At 42.3% G+C, this 23,003-nt stretch overlaps 2 protein-coding genes across 4 annotated transcripts in view; one reads left to right on the top strand and one right to left on the bottom strand.

Moving 5' to 3' along the window:
• The window catches only part of srfb (serum response factor b), a 26,284-nt gene extending 16,627 nt beyond the window's left edge, over nt 1–9,657 (top strand). Inside the window, exons 3-8 of one of the 2 annotated variants that reach the window (XM_085182092.1) lie at nt 1,154–1,394; nt 3,973–4,137; nt 4,415–4,525; nt 4,974–5,171; nt 5,297–5,373; nt 5,942–9,657. In XM_085182092.1, the coding sequence (XP_085038218.1) occupies nt 1,154–1,394; nt 3,973–4,137; nt 4,415–4,525; nt 4,974–5,171; nt 5,297–5,373; nt 5,942–6,025 (876 nt within the window). In that variant the 3' untranslated portion in view covers nt 6,026–9,657. The remainder of the gene's footprint in view (nt 1–1,153; nt 1,395–3,972; nt 4,138–4,414; nt 4,526–4,973; nt 5,172–5,296; nt 5,374–5,941) is intronic. The other variant, XM_085182093.1, reaches the window with a different exon arrangement.
• Nucleotides 8,206–23,003, bottom strand: fhip2a (FHF complex subunit HOOK interacting protein 2). 2 transcript variants are annotated; one of them, XM_085182090.1, is made up of 18 exons: nt 22,794–23,003; nt 21,622–21,776; nt 20,555–20,633; nt 19,819–19,988; nt 16,993–17,097; nt 16,767–16,889; nt 16,428–16,649; nt 16,122–16,318; nt 15,833–15,947; nt 15,587–15,663; nt 15,294–15,486; nt 14,750–14,913; nt 14,022–14,168; nt 13,856–13,946; nt 13,551–13,694; nt 12,145–12,285; nt 11,079–11,182; nt 8,206–10,992 (listed from the first exon to the last, which is right to left on the bottom strand). In XM_085182090.1, exons 1-18 carry the CDS (start codon nt 22,849–22,851, stop codon nt 10,881–10,883), a joined length of 2,397 nt encoding a protein of 798 aa, XP_085038216.1. In that variant the 5' UTR covers nt 22,852–23,003; the 3' UTR covers nt 8,206–10,880. The 2 variants fall into 2 exon arrangements, with proteins under 2 accessions (XP_085038216.1, XP_085038215.1); XM_085182089.1 differs by lacking the exon at nt 22,794–23,003 and having other exon boundaries at nt 21,622–22,008.

The following is a 23,003-nucleotide window of genomic DNA, read 5'->3' as shown; positions in this document are numbered from 1 at the left end:
ACCTGGACTCAAGCCCTCAAAGAACACTGAATCCACATAGACGTGCCAACTATTAAATGCCTTCTAATGTGTAGGCTTACTCCCATTGTGCTATTAGAGATCATTAGTATCATGTGAATAAGAGCTTGTGCGAGTGTGTAGAAATGGGCACGGTGGGTTTCGATGTACTTTATAGTCTCGGCCTAACGCCTACTCTGCTCTTATCATGCAGCCCACTCGCCAACACATCCTGCTCGGCGGTTCAATGGATGTTCGCATTAGCTCTTTGGTGCGATGCTACATCTCACCTCCTTTCATCTCAAGTTCGCCTCATCTGCCTTATTTCTGTGCCTTTTTCAAAAAGGTATTATTTTATTTTTGCAAAGCCGTCGTGTTACGCGGTCAGTTGTCATAGAAACTCAACAAAATTAAAAAGCGGAGGCAGATCGGGAAGGGCTGGATGTTAATTGCAGGAGAAGCGGCTGCAGATGATAAATGGCTGATGCCGAGTAGTCAGGTGTTGCACAAAAGAGGATGCACAGTCATGTTCCTCGCGCTCACTGTTATGATTTTAATAGGTTTTTGTTTTTTTTTCTCTCTCGGGGGTTATGGAGTTGCATTTTAATGGGGTTTCAAATGTTTTTCCTATTAGTCTGAAGTTGCCATCCATAATAAAATCCCTGCGTTCGGAGCTGACTTGAGAATCCATCTCGCTGCTCTTTGCAAGGCTCGGTGTCGTCGTGCAGAGAAATGCTTCCCTGTGCTGCTTACTGTTTTACATATGGATGCAATTAGAAGGGTCCTAGGCTGTTTCTTTAGCTTGTTTATGCCATTTGCCCTGTGATTGTTAAAACCTGCTTTGGTTTATGTCAGCCATCCATTGGTCCCTGAAATGCTCTGAGAATTAAAGGCTTCTCCCTTCAACTGTCCCCGTGTTCAGCTGCCCGTGGAGGAAAAGCCCCATTAATTGTGTTGTTTTAGGTGTGCAGTTGTTGGCGTTTCTGGAGCTGGAAATGCTAGCCTCAAAAACGCCACCTTGAACAGTTACTCATTTAAGCTGAAGTTTTTAATTCGAGGCTTTATTAAGTCCTAAATTTCCAGTTTGGAACATGTTTTCAGAATTTTGACACAAGCCGGGGAACGCCGAACTAAACCCTTTGGTTTCTTCCCACAGGACACCCTGAAGCCGACGTTCACAGTAGCGACCCTGCCAGGCTCGGCCAGCAGCGCCCAGTCCACAGTACCCACCACCTCCACCACCATGCAGGTGAGCAGCGGATCGTCATTTCCCATCACCAACTACCTGGCCCCCGTCTCGGCCAACAGCAACATCAGTGCCAACGGGACCGTCCTCAAGACTGCCAGTGCCTCCACGGGGGTCATGCAGCTGCCCGGCGGCTTCACGTTCATGCCCGGTACGTTGGAGAGCAAACACCCACCCGGGCTTCTCGTCCTCATCATCCACAGCTCAGTTTTTATACTCCTAATGATTTGTTTGTTTTGACCTCATCCTTTGGAAGAGACACTCCTGCTGGCCTTCATGTTTTGTTAATGTCATCGTGCTGTCTAGCTTATTAGCTGATTAGAATGAAAATGGCACTGCGGCGTGACCTCAGCCGTCATCTCAGAGTGCTCGTGCCCCTCCTTCTCTCTCTCTCTGGGCTTTTTACATCACACAACAGCTCTTCATAGTCAACACTCGGGTTTTTACAAAGCCCCCAGTATTCAGGGGAGCCACGTCTGTTGGCGAGTGGCCCTGCCTTTGATTGTCACTTGGGGACAGGAATAATTAGGTGAGAGGGACACAATAGACCTGGCAGCGAGGGCTGATGAACAAGGGCCATAATTAGTCATGAATATTCAATGAAGGATCGGTGGCTTGCGCTGACATTATATATGAGGATGTGAGGCAGACTTTGTGGAGACAGAGTGGTCTCGACCGAGACGTGACCCTTCATTTAGGGCAGACGCTTTGAAACCCAAAGGAAGTCGGTGAGGACTTTAGGGCTGCAGGCTCCGATCTGAGGTCCCCTCCAGAGTGTCTAAAGGATTTCTCCCTTAATTGTTCATTACGCTTCCCCTTTTCAGATACGGGTCTATAGGGGCACTTCAAGAGGATCAAGAGGATCACTCAAGGCATTAGAAATATTAAAAATGAAATAAAACATATTTAAAATGATTCCTTCTGTATAGGATGCTTTGGAATATTTCTTTGCTCTGTTCACAGTTCTGAGGATTGTTAGACAGTGGGGGCAGTCTTTGCCATGTTGTCTTCTGTCACAGTAGTGTCGCTACAGCTGTGAAGCCAAACATGCCCAGCGCTCGTCAGAGTTGTATTATCTTAGCACTGACAGTAATGTCACTCGCGAGATTTTGCTGTCTGTGCTCCGCCACAGCGTCTGACGGCGCAGACACACGATGGCCTAATGGGGACTATTTGTTATCTTGACTGACGTGTGAAGGACAGCCAGGCAGTGCCTCTGTCCTCCTGCCTTTTTTAAAAAAAATGTTTTTTTTCTTCTTTCACCATCTTTCTCTGCAACCTTTACGCTCTCTCTCTCTTTCTCTCTCTCGCTCTCTCCCCCCCACACCGCACCCTCTGTTGCTTTCTCTCTCGCTCGCTCGCTCACTCGCGCCCTCTCTCCTCCTCACCACCTGTCTGGCACATAGCAGCAGCGCCAGGTGGAACAACACACCCTCCCACACTAAAGCCTCCTCAGCTGACAGCTTGAAGGGGCCTGCCCCCACCCTACTCCAGCAACTGTCTGTGGAGCATATGACCGAACGTGAGGGTGTAGCTCCAGAGTCGCGTTCTAGAAATGAAATGGCTGCCATTAGTTCACTTGGATGGAGGAAGATGAGAACAAGTTGTGCAGCAGGTGGATGATTTGGGATTTACAAAAGGACAGTTTCACCTAGTTAGTGTTTACGTCACATGACCGATCACACGCCTGCAGATTCAGGTTTTACAGCTTTTTGAACACACACCTTTGAGTGCTGAAAGTAAACGCCACACAACTAGGTGACCCCTGATTTGTCGTTTACTCCCTTGGCTATCTATGAAATTTCAACTTCTGCGTTATTTTCAGTCAGTGACCTTTTATAAAAGCGTCACTTGCTAACCCAAAGCACACTGTGGAATTTTGACCTTGTAGGAATGTGTAGAAGTTGATACTTATGTGCACGCAGGTGGCACAATTCACACCATGCCAGGTTATTACGCCAACATGAGAGCATCAAGCATTGTCCAAGGAAATGACTACATTTAAAAAATCCAGTTTAAAAGACTCACAAAACACGCTTTGCGAATGAGAAACTGACTCACAGAAAATCATTCATTCTGTTTGTTTGGTTGCCGTCACGTTATCAGGCCGGTGTTCTAAACCAGCGGTCCCCAACCTTTTTTGCGCCACGGACCGGTTTATGCCCGACAATATTTTCACGGACCGGCCTTTAAGGTGTTGCGGAGAAATACAACAAAATAAAACTAGTACCGGTACCGAAAAAAAAGAAGATTTATTCATAACACATGTGAAAAGACCCACGAAAATTGAGTTAACGATAAAAACGATAACAAAATATCGCTGAAAACCCTGAAAACTATACATTTCACACCTGAGCCTCAACTCTCGCGGCCCTGTACCAAACGACTCACGTACCGGTCTGAGGCCCGGGGGTTGGGGACCGCTGTTCTAAACGTTAAAAAAACATATTGATTAAAGCCCTGGTAAATGTTTAAAAAAAGAGAAAGTGTGTTTCCAGCCTAAAGTGCTGCCAAAATGTTGAGCAACTGAAGGTTGTAAACAACTAACAGTGACAATGAACTCCATGCGAAATGAACGTATTACAGTAGCTCTTTCTCAAACTGCATTATCCTTTCATATTTAGACTTAACCTTAGTGTGTGTGTGTGTGTGTGTGTGTGTGTGTGTGTGTGTGTGTCTGTGTGTGTGCGTGTGTGTGCGCGCGCGCATTTGTGTGCGCACCCCTGCAGCAGGCACTCCTCTCCCTCCTGGTACCCCCACCATTCCTCTGAGTCAGTTGCAACAGCACTCCTTGGCCCTCCAGGGGCAGCATGGTCAAGCCCTGGCCGTCACCCCACAGCCACAGCAGGGACAGCAGGCTGTCTTCCGCTTCCCTGCTGCTGTCTCCCTCACAGGTGACATGCTCTGCATGCTGCCACGACTGTGCGTGTCCTGTGCTAATCATGTCTTCATAAACCTTCTGCTGCTAGCACTGCTAACGCTCCCTTTTCAGCTCTATAATCATGCACCTAATGCTTGCAGATGCTGCTTGCATGACCTCTACCTCGTCTACCATTCGCTGTCCTCACTGCTGCACCCCTCATCCCTAACACACTACTGCAGCCCTTCTGGGCCTGGGCGAGGTGTTTGATGACTTACCGTAGTGGCTTTTTGCCCGCTGTGTCTCTCCAGGCCCAGGGGTACCCCAGCAGCTGCAAGCTATCCAGGTCCATCCTAACACCCAGCCCACCTCCAACAGTGACAGCAGCCCTGAGATCTCCCACACCTCTACAAACTCCACCGGTAGGCCAACCACACAGACACTCATGTCTCTTTCAGGCAGATTTACGTGTTCCAAACAGGGTTTGTAGATTTTCTTAGTGAACCAAAGTTTAACAAAAACTGCACACTGGTCCCACAACATTAAAACTACAGTGTACATAATTATTCCCATCATGATGGCGAGTGGAAATGGGATCCCTTTGTGAGTTTTTGATTGTTAATTTTTAGTAAGAAAATCCTTTAAGGTCATATGTTGTGTTCTTAATGTGTGCACTGTTTGTTTTTGCTCTCCTCTTGTTTGGATGTGTTGATTCCCAGAGGACGGAGTAATATTGCCACTCTACATTGCATGAGTAGGAGTTAGCAGTTGAATTTGGATAGATATGAAGTGCCATCTGCTGGCCAGTGTGCGTAAACACCACTTAACCCATTGAATGACACTTCCCTCCCTTTCTGGCTCTTCTTGCAGCCACAGTAAGTCTCCCAGCAACCATTGTCACTTCATCAGTGCCAACGTCTGTGGCAGGTCACATGATGTACCCCAGCCCACACACAGTGATGTACGCCTCCACGCCCACGCTGGCAGACGGCGGGCTGGCTGTGCTCAACGCCTTCTCCCAGGGGACCTCGGCAATGCAGGTGTCCCACGCACAAGCCCAAGACACAGGTGAGGCTCCGAGCACACACGGCTTCCTGAATGGCTCATGTGGATTGCATTGTAATTAAAAAAAGTGTAATCAATTAATTCTAATCAATGTGTCTTTTCCTTTTTTTCTTTCTTTCTTCACATAGGTGGTGTCCCTCAGGTGTTCCTCACAGCACCTCCAGGCACGGTGCAGATCCCTGTCTCAGCAGTGCAGCTACACCCAGTACGGCAAGATCTGCATTTTACAAGTGAAACTCTCAAATTCCCTACGCAACCAGCATGCCATGTGACCGCACTAATGCATCCTAACAGAGCACTGGCACTCAGGAGGCCACAGGCTCGATTGAGCCCTGTGGCCTCAATCGAGCCTGCCGACCCTGTTTTTTGAATGAAAGCTGGCATAGTGTCTTACTTGTTTTCTACACATGCTATAGACTCAAAACCACCTTGTCAGTGCATGGAAACCAGAACTTGAATATTTAAGATTTTCTATTGATGTCATTTTATATCAAATTAATCAGTATTTTATACTATATGCAGATGGGAAAATCCCCCCACTGAACTGGAATAGGTGAAATAGTCCTTTAATTGGATCTAACGTCTCCTAATAGATAAGATCGCAGCCTACACACATAACGAGAGAAAACCTCAGCATCTGTTGCAGCATCACTCTGTGATAAATGGCATGCACTTTAGCGGGATCTCCATCTGCGCTGCGCGCTGTGTGATGTGATGATGTGCGACTGGCTGTCTGATGTAGTGTCTCCTGACATCGCTCTGTTGCCTTGCAGATGGTGATTGGCCAGCAGTCGAGCGGCAGCAGCAGTAACCTGACGGAGCTCCAGGTGGTGAACAGCACAGAACTCAAAGAGTGACTGACAGACGGCTGGAGCTGTTTAACACGGCAGACCCAGGGACACACACACACACACACAGACACACACACTGACTGACATCTCTATTTATTGATGCCTTCCTTTGTGGGTTCACATCACACTTCTGAATGTGACTTTATAATACATACATATATATAAAAATATATATACACACACACACACACACACAGAATCAAGGGCCTATGTGTGGCAGGCCCTTACACAGTATGTTTTGGAATATATATAATATATATATATATATATATAATGCATAGGAGATATAGCGCTAAATCCATCATCGGAACCTATTTTCTATGCCGTTTGATGGTGTTATTTTTGCGTGTGTGTGTGTGTGTGTGTGGTTTTTTTCTTTATTTTGACATTATGTAATTACGCACGCGCACGCACACACACACACACACACACACACACACACACACACACACACACACACACACACACACACACACACACACACACACACACACACACACACACAGCAAAGTGCCACAGCTTCACACCAGCCAAAGAGACATTTGTTTGTCTGAATGTTCCAGTGTGAGCAGTTTGTGCACAAGCATGTGTCAGTGTGTGCACACATATCTGAGGTTTGTAAATGGGCGGGGAGATGCTTATCGACTTAAAAAATAAAATCGATTTGGTAATGTACATATTTCTTTTCTTTTTTTTTTTTTTTTAATTGATGATTTGTATTTTTATCCTGGTTAATTTTGTGCAGCGGCATGTAGTTGTTTTGTTTTTTGTTTTTTTTAACGTAGTGGTTTTTGTATGTACATGAAATTGATTTGGATAAAGAAAAAGAATTATTTACATGTCAGTGTAAATTAATTTAATGTACCATCATTTGCTGGTATATACTGTCACGCTGTTGGGAGTTTTCACTACAAGATGGAGAAAGAAAGCTGGATGGTTTTTGGATGTTTTTTTTCCTTTTGTGATATTTGCAGGACTGTCCTTCAGACTCTGGGTAGCTGAGTCACAAAGTACATCATCATTTTCATTTAGTCTCCACATCCTTTATTTGAGGGCGGGCGGGGCTGGGAAATTTTCCATTTGGTATTACATCTGTTTCACATGTGAGGTTTCCAAATGAAGCCGAACCTGGCACTTCTAGTGCAGAAGTTATTTAAACTATGACAATCCAGTGGAAACAAATTTCCTTTGTCACAAATCTGTATTTTTTTTATTATTTTTACATTTTGTGTTCACGCCTAGAGACATAAAGGAATATTTAAGTGACATTAGATGGAGATTGTTCACTTATTTTTGTAATGCCACCATATCTGAAAGACTGACTCGTCAAAGCAGAGTGCCGATTAGCATCTGTTAACTGTAATGATGCTAATAAAGCCGCATCAAGGCACCGGGCACCAAAGTCTGGTTTTAACAAGAGCAGGTAATCGCACTGTACAGATGTTGCATTGCTCTTCAGCACACAATCACAGCACTGTTGCTGAAGTGATGACTAGAATTATTTTTCTAAGAATGAGGAGCTCTTAATTTGGCAAAGTGACTTCAGGTGCTTTATGTTATACTCCCTTCAGCTAGAAGTGTAAGACCCTGTTTGACTGCAATCTCAGTATGTACCTCAACAATCATTAAGAATGAGAGTCATTAGACTGAGAGCCTTCTTTCTGCACCATAGTGCCTCTCCGCTTCCATGGCTGATTTAAAAAAAAAAGAAAAAAAGTCAATGCACAGCAAAAAGGGAGCTTTACTTATTTCCAACCACCTCACATGACTTTGGACCTGTCATACAATCCATTGCTGTGCCCCGAGAGTGAGATTTTTCACTCATTTCTGCAGAATTAGTTGGACGACTGAGCATGGCAGGCTTGAAGCCAAAGAGAATTTGACAGAGGCTAAAGTTCCCATGCCCACTTCTGTTCAGCTATTCGCTGGCAAGCGAGGTCATTTTCACACCCGATGGTTTCTCTGTTCTATTCATGTCGTCCTACAGGGCTGTTTGCATAGGAAAATTACATGTTGCGGGCATTCAGTTCTCACATTGGAAATCTTACTTTGAAAGGGGATTACTGAATAGAATTTGTGGTTTGAAAGAAAATGGTTATTTTGTGTGTTTTTGTTTCATTGTACAGAACTTTTGTAATAAAACAAGATGAAACACAACGAACTGTTCAAAGAATGAGCACATCTCCTGCTGAGGAACTTTGTTTTGTTTTTAATCGGGACGGAGAATGTCAAAACCATATTGTCCTGAATGAAACCTTTTGTGTGTGTAAGAGCAGTGATGAAGACAGCTGATGAGGAATAAATGAACTGATGCCTCTGAGTGCACACAATACTGCAGTGATTGCTTCTTGGTATTCTGAAGCATTGGGAGGCTCGAGCGTGCGCCTTTTCCTGTTTAAATTAGCCATCGCACAATCACAGAATGAAACCCCAATGAGACTGAAGTAGAACACTCTTCCTATTTAAGAGATGAGCAGTGATCAACATGATACAGTGATTGGTCTAAGATGACAAGACATGAAATTAACTGGCATCAGAGTTTTGACTACACAGAGTCCTGTATATCTTCACAAACAAAAACAAGCCCACATAACATAAGAGAAGCATAGTGAGATTACAACAGACTGCAAAGAAGCAGAAACCCCCTTCCACACTGATTCCAGGAGCCCTCAGAAATCCACAGTGTGAAGTAAGGCGTCTTATTTCCAAAGACCAAAGTGCTGACAGCAGAGAAATCGTCACAGATGGCTGGACTGCCTTTAAAAAATAATGTAGAAGCATGCATTTACACCAGGTAGTATATCTATTGCTATTGTACACTTACAATATACAACTATACAGAAAAGGTTGGAAACACAGTTGATTTAAAAAAAAAAGTGTGAACAATTGACAGGTTCAAAAACAAAAGTTTAAAATTAAAATAGAAATGTTACTCTCCTGACATCCTCGACTTTTCTTTTTTTGGTTCACGCAACAAAATATTTAAAAGAAAGAGAAAAAAAGCTTTTTGATGTGTAAATATATATATTAAAAACATTGATGAAGACGATGTGCAAATTTGATTCATTGCAAGCAATTGCATAATGTAGCTTAAGTGATGGTTTCGAGGTGGGGCCAGGAGGAAATGGGTGCAAAAACAAAGGATCAAGACCAGCGAGTCATGGCTTCAATGAATGATTCTCCACAGCAAAGTTACGCAAATAAATCAAACTCAGTGCTCAAAGACCATCCCATAGAACGGAAACATTCACACTGGGAACACACAAGCAACAAAAGTTACATTAAGTAGCATATTGATACAGACTAATTCTAATCCTTTTTGTAATTCATAATTGATCTGTGAGCCGAGACGCTTAATTTCACGTCCCGAGAGATCCGCACAACATACGAGCACATAATCCGCCCCAACAATACACAGCATCGAGTACATTTCCTTGCTATTCAAGATTTGGATATAAAAGTAACACTGCAAGTAAACGCAACACATTGTAGGAAGTCATGATAACCTTTGAAGGAGCTCAGAGCTCCTACAACTACTCCAACAGTTTCCTAACTGAAAAGTGGACTCCTTTTAAAGGGTTTCTTCCAATCCAATTTACCGTGGTTCTTGGGAATCATTGGACAAAAAAAAAGGAAAAGTTGAAATCCAAATATGGTTGAACTGTTTACAATTTGTAGATGCAAACAACCCAAAATAAAGTTTTAAATGTAATAAGCCAACAAAAGGAAGAAAAACATCGTGTTGCATGCCCCAAGTCGTATTTAAGACTGATAAATAAAATCAATAGGGTTGGTTTCGCCACGTTTTCCCTTGAATGGATCAAATAAATTAATCGATAATTATAGAGAAAGCGTGCAAACACAAATAAAACAAGCATGTCTTAAAATATATCAAACACTGGTCTATGAAAATTCCAACACTGGATACGCAGTCTGCACAAAGACGTCTCGACAAACCAATGAACTTATAATGTAACAAGTGCAATGAAGGTCCGTGTGCAAATTGGCAGAATTTGCAAATTCACCATTTTCATTCAACAAAAAGCGACGGATGGTGATATCTTTGGATGACGGTGATTACAGATTCAGAGCGAAGCACTTACGAACAGGAAAGAAAATGAACACTAAAGAGGATCCTCTCAGTCAGTCATTACACAGACTGTTTACATTAGTTAAAAAAAAAGGCAACCTGAAAGCAGACAAATAAATACGATGACTTGGCATTTAAAACGCGAGCGCAGCATCTTCAAACACTACAGCTCTTTAGATGTAACTACAGGTACATATACTCACATGATGATTCTGCTTGTCTTCAAACAGACAACGATGTGAGGGGTAAAGATTTAAAAAAATGTTTCAAAAGGAAACAGTTTTCTTTAACTGAAAGGTGTGAGTCCACACTAAGGCAATGACATTTACAGATGGGTGGTAATGGGACAGAAAATAAATACACAAACATCTTTCGTCCTTGATGTAGTAAATTACAGGGCTGTCATCTTTTGGCTGGTGAAAAACAAAGATGGAAGGATAGGGCTGTGAGAAAAATTGCAGAGGCTCAAAAGAGTCCAGTGAACATTTCTCTGCACCCCAACCTCTCTCCTCCTCTTATTCCTCTGCTGGCTGGACAGTGTCTGTCTGTGCTCAAAAACAAGACTGAGACAATTTTATAGTGAAGCCCGAGAGGTCAGAGGAAGGGGAGTGATGACACCCGTCGGTGTGGGCTTTAACAGTCTGACAGAGATGAACAGTTAGTGGTAATATTTTGCCGACCCTGTGCCACCGGTACTACGGCACCTCCAATAGCCCAGTTCCATCCTGACCTGTCTGCCCGCTCGAGGCAGATGGACGAACAGCAGGACGATTACGGCGAGGACGAGGCAGCTGCGTGGTATTTGACGAAGGCGATGGCTGCCAACTCTTTGCAGAACTCCTCCAGCACAATCACCCCCTCCAGCAAGGTCATGTGGTCGATACTAAAGGGAGGGCAAACAGAAAGGTGAGAATATCCCCTGAAAGTCACCTCAGAACATACGAACCAGAATCATGTAGAAGTACATACGTGATGCCCTCTGGCTCCATGCCTAATAATCTCTTCCTCACAAGCAAAAGTTTGGGTGTGAAGTCTGGGATACGGTGAATCCTCAACATGAGATCTCCAACCACCTAACACACACACACGCACACACGAATGCAGAGCAATTACAAAAACACAGCAGCTAATTTGAGCAACAGCAGTAAATCACATGTACTACTATCTAAAACTACTTTTACATTGTGTTCCACTTCACATTTCATGGATTTGAACTGATTTCCACAATAAAACGAGTTGGTGTTGTAACCAGTAAGAAGCAGGCTGAGCAAGATTACCATGAAGCCAGATTCAAAATGGCACGAAGCAGCACTAATCAATCAAGAAAAGCAATAAATCTCCCAGCACACAAATTAAAGTTGGGCTTTGAGCTCTGGGCAACGAAGTGTCTCCTATCAATGATGGATAAGATAATTACACTCTAATGGATCAGTCACACTACAATGAAAAGAGGACAGCTACCTCCTTGCAACCAGAAACATTGCTAGTTGCCCAGGGGTTGCATTGAAATCTTTTTGCATTTGGGGTCCGACTCCAAGCAGCTGCAGTGACCACTTTTTTTTTGTACAGGGCAACTACTGGGAGGCAAACTGTCTCCAAACAATCTGACTTGAGCTGAGTCCAGTCACTCCCAGACAGACTGACAACATGTTGCCAACAATCCTCTCATCTGAGACATGTCTCCTTGCAATAGGGGACTCGACTGAACTGGTTTCCAACTGGTTATGTTTATAAAAGCAATTTTGCCAAACATCTTTGTGATTTTGCAGCAACTATGTCAATATTTGAGAAATACTTTCACCGATTAATCGCAGTTAATCATCGTATTTTCACAAACAGATTGCATGTAATTCCCGACTCAATCCCATTAATTCCCAAAGTGACAGCAGACCGAGTCCATCTAATCGCCGTCTTGTGCACCAAAATTCCTTTGAAGACAACAAATGACTCCGAGCGGTCACATTCTGGTCAACTATTTTAAAAGGCAACAAGACTGCAAGTTGCAGCTGTAGCACAATCCAGATGGGCACCTTACCCTGACGATGACAGAGAACAGAGACCTGCATCCAGGGGCCAGGTTGATATAGGGGTCCAGCAGGTATTCATTCAAGTGAGGGTGTGGCAACAAAGACAGTTTGGACAGCACAGCAGTCACCTGCAGGTTGACATCATAGGGCTGGAGGACAGAGAGGCAAGAAGATTTAAATAAATAAAAATGATCTGATCAAGAGTTTTGAAAATTTTCCTTCACAATAAGTAACAACATGAAAACAACACAAAGTGAGAGTTTATTTACGTAACCGACTGACTGACAGCTTTTAGTTTTGATTTCCTAAATACGATCCAAACTCTACTTGGGTCATTCTGTTCATTCATGTTCTGCTTGAGCATCTCCGATTCGCAACAACAATGTCACAGTTTTAGGTCCGAACATATATACGACGTGCTGTAAACTTTGAAATCTTGAAAAGTATTTGATATGTGAAGCTAATTTATTTTATTGTTGTTTCTGTGGTATAGCTTGTTATATTTGCTCAACCCAGCATGAAAATCATGTTTTATTCATTTTTATAACTCAGAATTTGCTGTTGAAAGTAAAGTGCACGCTTTATTTTACAGTGTGAAATTCAACTATATATCACAGAGAATTTTTCACTAGTTGTCTTTTGCACTGTGAAGTTTTTTAACGGTGTGTACTCAAATATAAGATTTTGTTTCATATTTTTACTAGTCAATTATCCGACATCTTTTTAATGTATCTGTGCCAGATTACAGATTCTGATTCATTCTGATGGTAAGAAAGGGCAAGGAAATTGTGATGATTTTATCTTTAATATTTTTTCTCAAAGTGGGTCGACAGACCATTTTTGAAAATAAACAAAAATACATATCATGAAAAGTATTTACAGTGAAGCTACAATTTCATATTATTAAAAGTTTAATGTAAATTGGACACTGGTGAGCAGAAGGGCCGTGTTGATTTGAAACAACCATGTTCCAAAGAGTGAATATTTCCTTTGAATCTTTATTAGTCATCTTCACAATGACCATAAAGTTCTGGCTTTCAGTGGTCATTATTAAGCAAACAAAATAGAAAATCTATGTAATCTCTGAAAGCCCAACATGAGAGGCATCACTCACAGTAAACTGCAAGCAGCAGTGTTTCATTTTTTTCTGACTGCAGCAAATCTAATAACTGTTGGAAGTGTGGGAACATTAAATCAGTTTAAATAATCTACTAGTTTCATTTTAATTTGTGTGAATCTCACTCGACAGCTGTATTTACACTACTTATTTAATTAGAACTAAAGTTGAACTTTTTTTTGTACCTTCTCTTGCTTTACTGGAACGGAGGAGTAAGAAGGAATTAATGCATATATCAACACTACAGCAAGCACTTGATCTGAATTATGAAAATACTGCAGTACAGATTACACTCACTTGATCTAGGATGCGACCCATCCTGTCGAAGAGAACCTTAAGGAAGTGGCCCTCAAAGAACGGGATGTCCAAGTTACACTTCTCAAAAGGCTTTGGATTTCCCCTCCAATCCCACCGCTGGCAGATGCCACAGAAGTCCCTGAACTGAGAATAACAATGAAGAAAAAATAATGAGCAGCAATACAGAACGAGCTGCTGCAGCACTGTCAGGGGATCAAAACAGTCCCAGAGAGCACTGTGACAGATTTTTCTCTATTTGTTGTCCAGTGTGTCACAAGCTTTACAGTAACCTACAGCACTCTCACCTGTCTGTGTGCATCTCTGAGGTAGGTGTCGTATCCTGTGCCTTCAACGTGATATGATGACTTGGCCTCATCGGGGACCAGACACAGGAAACTGCAGGTGACAGAGTTTAACAGTGAGAACTGAGCTGAGCGATGCACGGTGCATCACCATGAGCAGACTGCGCACCTGTTCACGATCTTGTGGACTTCTGTTTTCCCCTCAGACTTTGAATGGTCAGGACTTTGTGGTGGAGAAGTGCTGAGCCAGTCAGACCCAGACAGCTTCCTCTCTGGAGAAAGGTCATCACCAAACAGTGGATCCTCCTCAAGATCTCTGTAGAGAAAACATTTATTCATAAAGTGATTTGCCTCAGATCCCTGCACATTTGAGAAAACCCACATCTGCATCACAGTATTTTATGGCCCTTTGTGTGTCTGTGGCAGCTTTGTATAATTTGTCAGTGAGACTGAAGTCCTTCAAGGCTTCAAATTGATTATTTGAGAAAACATATTATAACACTAATGCATCAAGCAACTGAATGCTACTGAATGAAAAACAATCAATTACCAAGTGAAAGAAGCTCTCATGAGAGTTCGTCTTAATTGAGATTTTCATTACTGTGCACAACAAGAAACATGCAAATTATTTCTCATTATGTTTCAGTCTCGCACAACCTTGATTTATGCAAATAATTAGCTGAGTTGTATTTTTGTGAGCCTACATAATCAAGTCTCAGAGGAATTTGACCAATTAAAACACACACTAATTATGCATGAGAAGTAATAAGATATCTCGAAAACACAGCTACTTCATGCATTGGTTTTATTTCGAAATTTTTGCGTTTGTGCAGAGGATCTTCAAGAATGTAAATCCAGCAGCTCAGGGGAGGTTGAAGGTCATAGGGGGGTCCTTACACAGCATCATGAGGCTGGCCATTTTCCAGCGGCTCCCGCTCTTCCTGTGGTTTATTCTCCAGGTAATTCCTCTCCTCCAGGCTGCGCAGCACCAAGTTGTGGAGGATGTGCTGGTTGGGCTTCTGGATTAACTGCTCAAATAGCCGCAGGGTCATGATGCTGATCTGAGGTGGGACAAAGAAAGGAGTAAGGCTCTTCTCATTCAATAAGTGCAAAGAGTGCAAAAGCAGTTAAGCTAGTTAAGTGTTTTCTCACTAACAGAAAAGTAGGCAGCGACTGCTGAAGAATCAAACAGATGATTCAGCTGCCTTTTGTTTGATGAAAAAGACTACAATGGCTCTTACAAATACTAATTAAAATTCATGGGCTTTGGATTAATCATGTGTTTCGCTGGAACTCAGAGTCCTTGAAAGGCAGATGGCCATTTATGCTTTGTAAAGATATTAGCTACGATATCACAAAAAATTGTAATATTAAGGCCTGAATGAGTTGGGTTTGCAGAAATAAATAGTGGTAAAGATGCATGCATTAGCAGTATAATAACCTCATCTGACAGGTGATCACAGTGCTCGATGAGTCTGTGTCTGAGTGGATTCTGAGCGATTGTAGCTGAAGTCTCGGGTTCTCTCTCCTCTCCCAGCAGGAAGTAAACCATCTCCTGCAGCAGAGCCTCCGATGTCACCTGCCTTATGATTCTGTTCAGCAGAGCTGTCGAGGTCAGGATGCCAACCTCAGACCTACATGAATGCACAAACCCACAGCAGCAGTCATGACAACGCCTGTAGCACACTGACAGGACCACAAACATGATGACTGATGTTTCAAAGAGGGCCTCACGTCTGCATAAGCTGTGGTTCCATCACAGAAACAAAGAATCTTTCTCTCACTGCTTTTGCCATCACTGCAGCTGCTGACTGCAAGACAGTGAAGACAAGACAAAAAATGTTGTTCAGCCTTTTGTGTATTTAATTTATTTAAAAAAAAAAAAAAAGAAAAGAAAACTTCCTTGGAAAGACTGTCTTTTATTCTGTCTGTTCATGATATGAGTCATCAAAATACAGTGAGTCAGCACTGGGTAAGAACCTTCTGTGCTTCCTTGATGAGCTGATCACAGTAATCAAGCCAGGACAAGAAGGAGATGAGAGCCCTCTTCCCTGTGAAGACAGCAGCATCCTCCTTCAGGTTATATACATCTAGACTAAAGGAGGGAGAAGAAAAAATACAGGTATTAAAGAACTGATTCAAATAAATCAAATAATAAAACCACTAAAAATAGCATTCAGCAGAGCACACCATTTCAGGAATAATGAGATCTGCAGATAAGTATTTATGAGTCACTTTATTTAGTATGAAGTTTTACTGAGAAATTTACCCCCAGTTGACCGACTCTACAGTCTCAATGTCCAAGGGGTCCATGGACTGTGGCAGGGCTTTATAAAAGGAGACCAGCCTGTCGGTGAGAAGCTCACAGAGCTCGGTGTTTTCAGTCAAACACTTGGCAGCAGCAGGCTCTGGTAAACTGACCAGCAGCATCAGGCCCTCACAAGCCTTCACCACAATCCTGCCATCCTGTGGACAGGAAAAATATATGACACAGCTCATGATTTCAAACTGAGAGCTTCTAAAGAGAAAGACTTTACATGCATAAATAAATCATCTTCATACAGGGAACACTTACAGGACTCTTTGTGAGGTTGAGCAGGGAGGTGACCAGATTGTAGTTGTTGCTGTTATTGTTACTTGTTAGACTGGATGTGGAGACAGCAGCTGCAGCCTGTGGTTCATCTTGGTGGTCAGCTTGTTTCTCTGCCAGAGACTGACCAGTGTCTGGAGACAAGGCGTTTCCCTTCCCCCCTTCTGTTGCCACAGGACTCTTTATCTCAGGTCTCTTTGACTTATTCTAACAGACAATGTCAGGAATAAGACATACTCTCTGAATGATGTGCTTAAAAAATAATAATATTAGCTTGTGAAATATTTCCCAATTGTGCAGATCTCTGGTGCCCTAGCAGCCTACCTCTAAGAAGAAGTTGACGAGATAAGGGTCCTGCTTCAGTTTGGCACAGACTATACAAAGGAACTGGATCTCTTCATTTTCTGTAGGAGCAGCAAGCACCTCACCGCACAGACGGATCAGTTTCTGACAAAGTCACGTCACAGTCACAAAACAAGATCCAAGCAAGTTACATAATGTGCCAGTTAGCAGAATATTTTTAGGAAATCCAGACTGTAGCACTTCTCACCTGTACAGGTCTGTGGACGTTGATGTGTGGCAGGAGGGGCTGTCGAATATGTGCCAGCAGCTTTGTGTAGAAGGTGAGCACCTGCTGCTTCATTCCAGGAGGACACTGGTGGGAAAACACCATATACTGAACTTTATAATGCCAGTGACAGTTTTTGTATTTACTGTTACTACTCGTGACAGAAAGTGTCAGCCTACACCAACCTCCATAGACCCAGTGCTCACAATTTAAATCACAACTATGCTCTTCAACAATACTGCTATTTTCACACATAGAAAACATACCAATTCTGGCTCCATCAGTCTGTGACAGTGACAGCATAATGACATCCAGACACAGAAAGCTTTAACCTTGACTGTTTCGCACAGCTTCATTCAGACGTTGACACAACACTGACAGAACAGGCCTATTTATGTGCTGCACACTAGTTTTGACAGTCAGGTTACTTAAATGGGCGTCTATATTGTGACAGTTGTTTCTTGTTAATCTGACCAGTCACTGACACTGTCTTCACGGCAGTAAGGATTTACTGTAAATTTGTATTTTACAACAACAACATGTCAGTCTGAATGAAGGACATATAAAACTTGCTCAGGAGTTTTATGTTCACCTCCAGCAACTAAAGCCTTGCAAACTGTCTTTTGCACTCGTCAATGTTTATGGACTAATCGTTAGAGCTGGAAAGTGAAAAAATCCTTAAGCTTAGATTTTGTTTTTAAGTGAAGAGAAAAAAAACTGCTCATCATATATTTTGGAACAATAATCAAGCAGACTATTGAACAACCAAAATAACTGGATATTTATACTTAAGCAGCATATCTTTACCACAACTATTTCGTAACAGCAAACACCTTTGAAACCCTTCAACATAACCTGACCTCCACCTCACTAGAAATGTAGCCAAATGCTGTGCTAACACAGCCATCAACTATTTTAACTGGCCTGTTCGGTACTTTCAATTCCACCTGTACATTTCCTGCTACTTTCTCGCTGAAGTTTTTTAATTTATCAGTGAGAGAATTACAATCATCAACTCATTATAACAAAAAGTAGGCATAGTGTCAATATAGGGACTCACAAATGTCAGCAAATTACTGGAGGGAGATTTCTGAAACTACTGAAATGGATGTGGGGGACTCTACAAACAAGCAGAACAAATTCTGGGACAAATATATGGAAAGAACAAGACAATAGGGTTGGGTATCGTCACTGATTTCTAGAATCAATTCAATTCCGATTCACAAGGTCCCAAATCGATTCGATTCAATTGGATTTGAATCTGGGAAATTTTGACAGTCAGAAATATCATAATTCAGATCAGTACATTTACATATTTTTGTATCTATAAAAAGGAAGCTGGCACACGCAAGACTTTATCAAAGGTGTGAGCATCACAGCAGAGGCCTTTGTGTCAAAGTAGCTGAAGACAAAACACAGAAAAACATGAAGGCGATTTTCCTGGCCTGGGATTTTATAAAAATATTCTGCAGTACATCAAAAACAAAAGAAAACCATTAATCAACACATGAACATTACCTCTGAAGTTACAGCGGTTTTATTAGAGACACCTAAGCGTTTTGCATTTTGCATAATTTTAAAAAGTTTAAATTTGTTCAGTATTGAACGGCAGAAATTAGGTTTTCTTTTCGGAAGTATCTAAAACGAAAAAAAAAAAACGTCGGCCGACAGCGCTGTAAACAACAATAGACTTGTGCGTAACAATCAAGCGAATAATGAAGAAAACAGATTTTTAGACGGGAAACTGTTCTTGAAGTACACAGAGAGGGGGGGGGGGGGGGGGGGAAGAGAGAGAGCTGTGCATCGTGGTCGAAGCAAAACAGTAAGAGGGAATTCATGACGATGTTTATGTGAAGCGTAGTTTGGATCTTCTTTTGCTGCTGGTTCGGTCAATATTGTTTGGAGAGAGATAAAACTAACAGCTTTAGAATCAGCGCATAAAGGGCGTGAACACAAAGCGCGGACCCGCCGACAGATCAGAATCAGCGAGCTGTCGGCTTTCAGCCCCGACTGTGAAAAAGGCGACATCTAACTGATTCTGATCCGCGGGTTGCGCTGTGTGTTTAAGTCTTTGTGCAGAATCTGTGTTCCTGCTCTCATTTACTGTCTTAGCTGTTTGGTGGTTGTTGAAATTTCACCAGAGATTCTGGCATTTCGGGCAACATAAATTTATATTAAAAAATCGATTCAGGATTTTAATGAATCGATTTTATGTTATCCAAGCCAGAATCGATTTTAATCGATAAACCGATTATAAAAACCCACCCCTACAAGAGAACCCTGACCTAGAAGAGGAAAAAAAGCCTGAGAATTGTATTTGTTTCTATCGACAGCAACTGCATATAAAACATGGGATACAGAGTAACTAATACATAATGCGCCATCATTATGACATGAGCCACTTGTGCATGTAGTAGGTTCCACAAAGATTGAGTGCGTTAGTGTAAATCAGCCATAATACAATGAGATGGAGACTACATCGGCTTTCTCATACCATCCCCCCCACTCCACCCCATGTTATTGCTAACAGCATTCTCCACAACAATCTCTTTTAGTGAGCAGAGTAACTTGAGAGACATACACAGTCATAATCTTCTGTGTGTCTATTTGTTTACACGACAGCATGGACTCCGACTTGTGTCATGCTGAGAAACAAAAAGACAAATGGCGATCATTAATATGAAAAAGCTGACACATTTAGATCAGATTAAAGGAGCGTGTGTGTAAAAGGGGCTTATTAGGTACAGCTAAAACCTTATGGTATGTTTACTTTCCCGTATGTAGTCAGCAAAAGCATGAGTGCCTTACATCTGCCTTGCCCAAGGTGTAGAGAGTCTCCAGGATTTTATGGTGTAAGAGATACTCCATGCAGGGTCCCGTCTCTCCAGATTCCCTTTCGGCTTCCTCCTGGGTCAGGATGTCCAGCATCTGTTCCAGGTGGGATGGGATGTTGGTGTCTGTAACTGGCGCTTTGTCATCTAACAAGCAAATTCATAGAAAGATATGAGAAATATTAAAAACATGAGGGGAAAATGCCTTACCAATCTTTAGAAGTCCATGCAACACCTTCATTTGTTTTTCACATTTTTTGTTCACATACAGAAGCACAGCTAGGAACAACATAACTCATTTGCAGTTACATTTATAAAATATGTCAGTCATCTTTCTGACACACTGCATAATTAGGAAAGTTTGATCATCAATTGTGGACAGTGGTGTGGACAGTATTAGTTAATTTTGATTGCAGCCAATATTACATTTGACTGCACAGTAAAGTTTTTCCATTTAATCTTCTTTTCACAGAGCGGGGAGCTTCTAACATGCGCACCGATATTAGATTGGTGCAGTAAATGACAGCATCAAACATAAGACCATCAGGCAAAACCAAACAAAGCTACTTGTGACAAGATTAGAAATACAACAATATTAAGCATAAGAAGTCTTTGTGCAGCTCCCCCCCCCCCCCCCAAAAAAAAAATCACTACATGAATCTGTGTGGATGTCAAGATATAGACTCTAACTTATTATTTCAGACAGTCCTTACCAGAAGTCTCAATGTAATAATGTGTAATGGCCTTCCAGTGATAGACAAAGTCTTCCTGTAATGGCAGCGAAGGGGCAAGCTGAAAAGAAATTTTGAAAATATGAGCTTATGATAATCTAGAGACTAATGATTATAATTACATTTCTACATATGTCACTCACTTTCAAACAGAGACATTAATATATTCTCGTGCTAAATGGTTCTCATCTGCAGCTACAAGACACCTTGATTGTGATGTGATCGCATTTCAAGCCCAGCAGTTTGCAAAAACATTCATCATGACGTAAAATATTTCGTTGTAAGGTAACATGAGAGTTTTACTATTTGAAATCTACTTAAAATACATAAACAAATATAACAGTATGTCCCAGAGTTGTAAGTTGATTTTGGACGTTTACCCAGTAACCGCTATTTAGAAGTGGATTGATACTCTAACCACATTTGAAGTCAGAGTTATTCACTTTGAGTTGCCTGTATTGTGCGTCGTTTCAAACAGCTGGAAAACAGAGCTGAGACACGTTATTACTGGTTTCTAGCTAGTTGTCTGCCTGGCGTGATAGCATGCTAATACTGAGTTCCTAAATACTGCTGAGGAGGACAACTCACACATGTTCCCTTTGGTATTAACGTTAAGGCGTTTGCGCAATATCAAACACGGTTACCCAATTATTCTGACACCACTCCTGAAGACGAGAGCCTGCTGTTTGAAACGGGATAGCTAGCTACAATGTTAGCTTAGCATCTCGGTGGTATTATAAGCTAACTCGGCATCTATCAAGCTCAGTTTACCAAGCTACATGCAGACGGATGACATGCTGCAATTACAAAAAAGGCTACTTAGTACTTTGTCATGGCACATACTCAGGCACATTCATAGGTAACCAGAATGAGCAAACTGACAACAAAAACACAAAGCGCTAACGTTAGCCGAAGCTAATTGGTTAGCTTAACAATTAGCTACGATAGCCTTATGTTTGGCGTAGTGATATATGGTGTCTGGAAAACAAAAGAAAGACGTAACACAAAAGCCAGGCAACGAATAAAATCAACATCGGTTAAAAACTTACCGCTTCTACAGCGTGCTGGAGAATGGACGTAAATTTGGAGAACATTTTGTTCTTCGACTGGACTAGTTTCTCTCGAGAAGACCTAGAGAATTCCTCTATCTTCTTCTTCCTATTGCTACTACCTCGATCCAGATTGGAGGTTTCATACAATGACCCTTGTAACGAAAGAAAAAAATGTAAGCAATAAAACACGTAGCACGTTGTCGACAATAGGACTTTACAGGCCTGGCACAGGTACTGTAAACAAGACGTCTACAGAGAGTTAACGTAGGCTCACTTTGGACACGGTGGCACTTCCTTCGCCAAACGCTTGTTATGGAGACAACCACCAGGGGGCGTGAGAGCACTAAACAAGCCCTTCTGATGGTTGACAACTATCAAGGCATACTAATTGAGTTATAAACCAATAAATTCAATAACAAACCGTGATCAACATTCAGTTAAACATGTTCGCTTCATATATTCAGTGGCACAGGTTTAGCCACAGATAAGCTCAAGTGAAGTGTTAATTAATAACTATAAATACTCTCCCTGATAATGCACCGATTTCCGATCTGAAATTAGGCGTTTTTTCCGCTGCAGGACAGTTTACATGCTTGCTTAAAGTGTCACTTTAAGAGTAAAGTTTAGGAGTTCACGCGAGGGAGGAGTTTGCCAGATATCTCGGAGAAGTAGTCATATTAATGGGAAAACAAGGGGGGAAACAACAGTCACATCTCCTGAATGCCTGTCAACTTTATGATTGAGACCAACTCACGTCGAGAACAGCACAGTCATCCCCGGCAGAAAGTAGGCTAGACCCGGTTTAACGTTTAGGTGAGCCGACAGCAGCTGCAGGCGAGGAATTTCAAGCATGATTTAATATATTCCTTAATAATTCCGTGATATTGGGTTCAAATATGGGCACAAACTTGTTGGAAAATAAGAGAGGGGGGGAAAAGGGATGCTGCCTGATCCAGGACACGCCCTGTCGCTGGAAAGTGCCTCTTCACCGCTCGTTCTAGTCTAGTCCACCAAATCGCAGGCTGTATGTGTGTCCCTGCGCTCAATCCCAATAAATGACAGGCTCAAACTTAAAGCATCAGAAATATCACACTGTCAACCTTCTCCACAGCTGCACCGGGCCATCTTCTCCCGTTCATTTCGGCAAAGAAAGAAGAGACTCTACCTACCGGGCATGTCTGCTAGAGGTGAGTATCTTTTGCCGCAGAAGCCTTCATAACAGTACATACAGAGGGGGGAAAGTCTCTTGGTGTTGGAGGAGGTGGTGGAGGAGGAGGGGATCTCGGTTCGAGGATGGGTGAGATGGAGAAGGGAGTCCCGCTGCACCGTCTTACGGAGGATCGGGCTGCGGTAATGACACTGATATTGTAAGTAGGTTA

The sequence above is a fragment of the Neolamprologus multifasciatus genome, chromosome 13 (genome assembly GCF_963576455.1).
Source record: "Neolamprologus multifasciatus chromosome 13, fNeoMul1.2, whole genome shotgun sequence".
NCBI classification, from domain to species: Eukaryota; Metazoa; Chordata; class Actinopteri; order Cichliformes; family Cichlidae; genus Neolamprologus; species Neolamprologus multifasciatus.
This window is presented reverse-complemented; position numbering and strand designations above follow the sequence as displayed.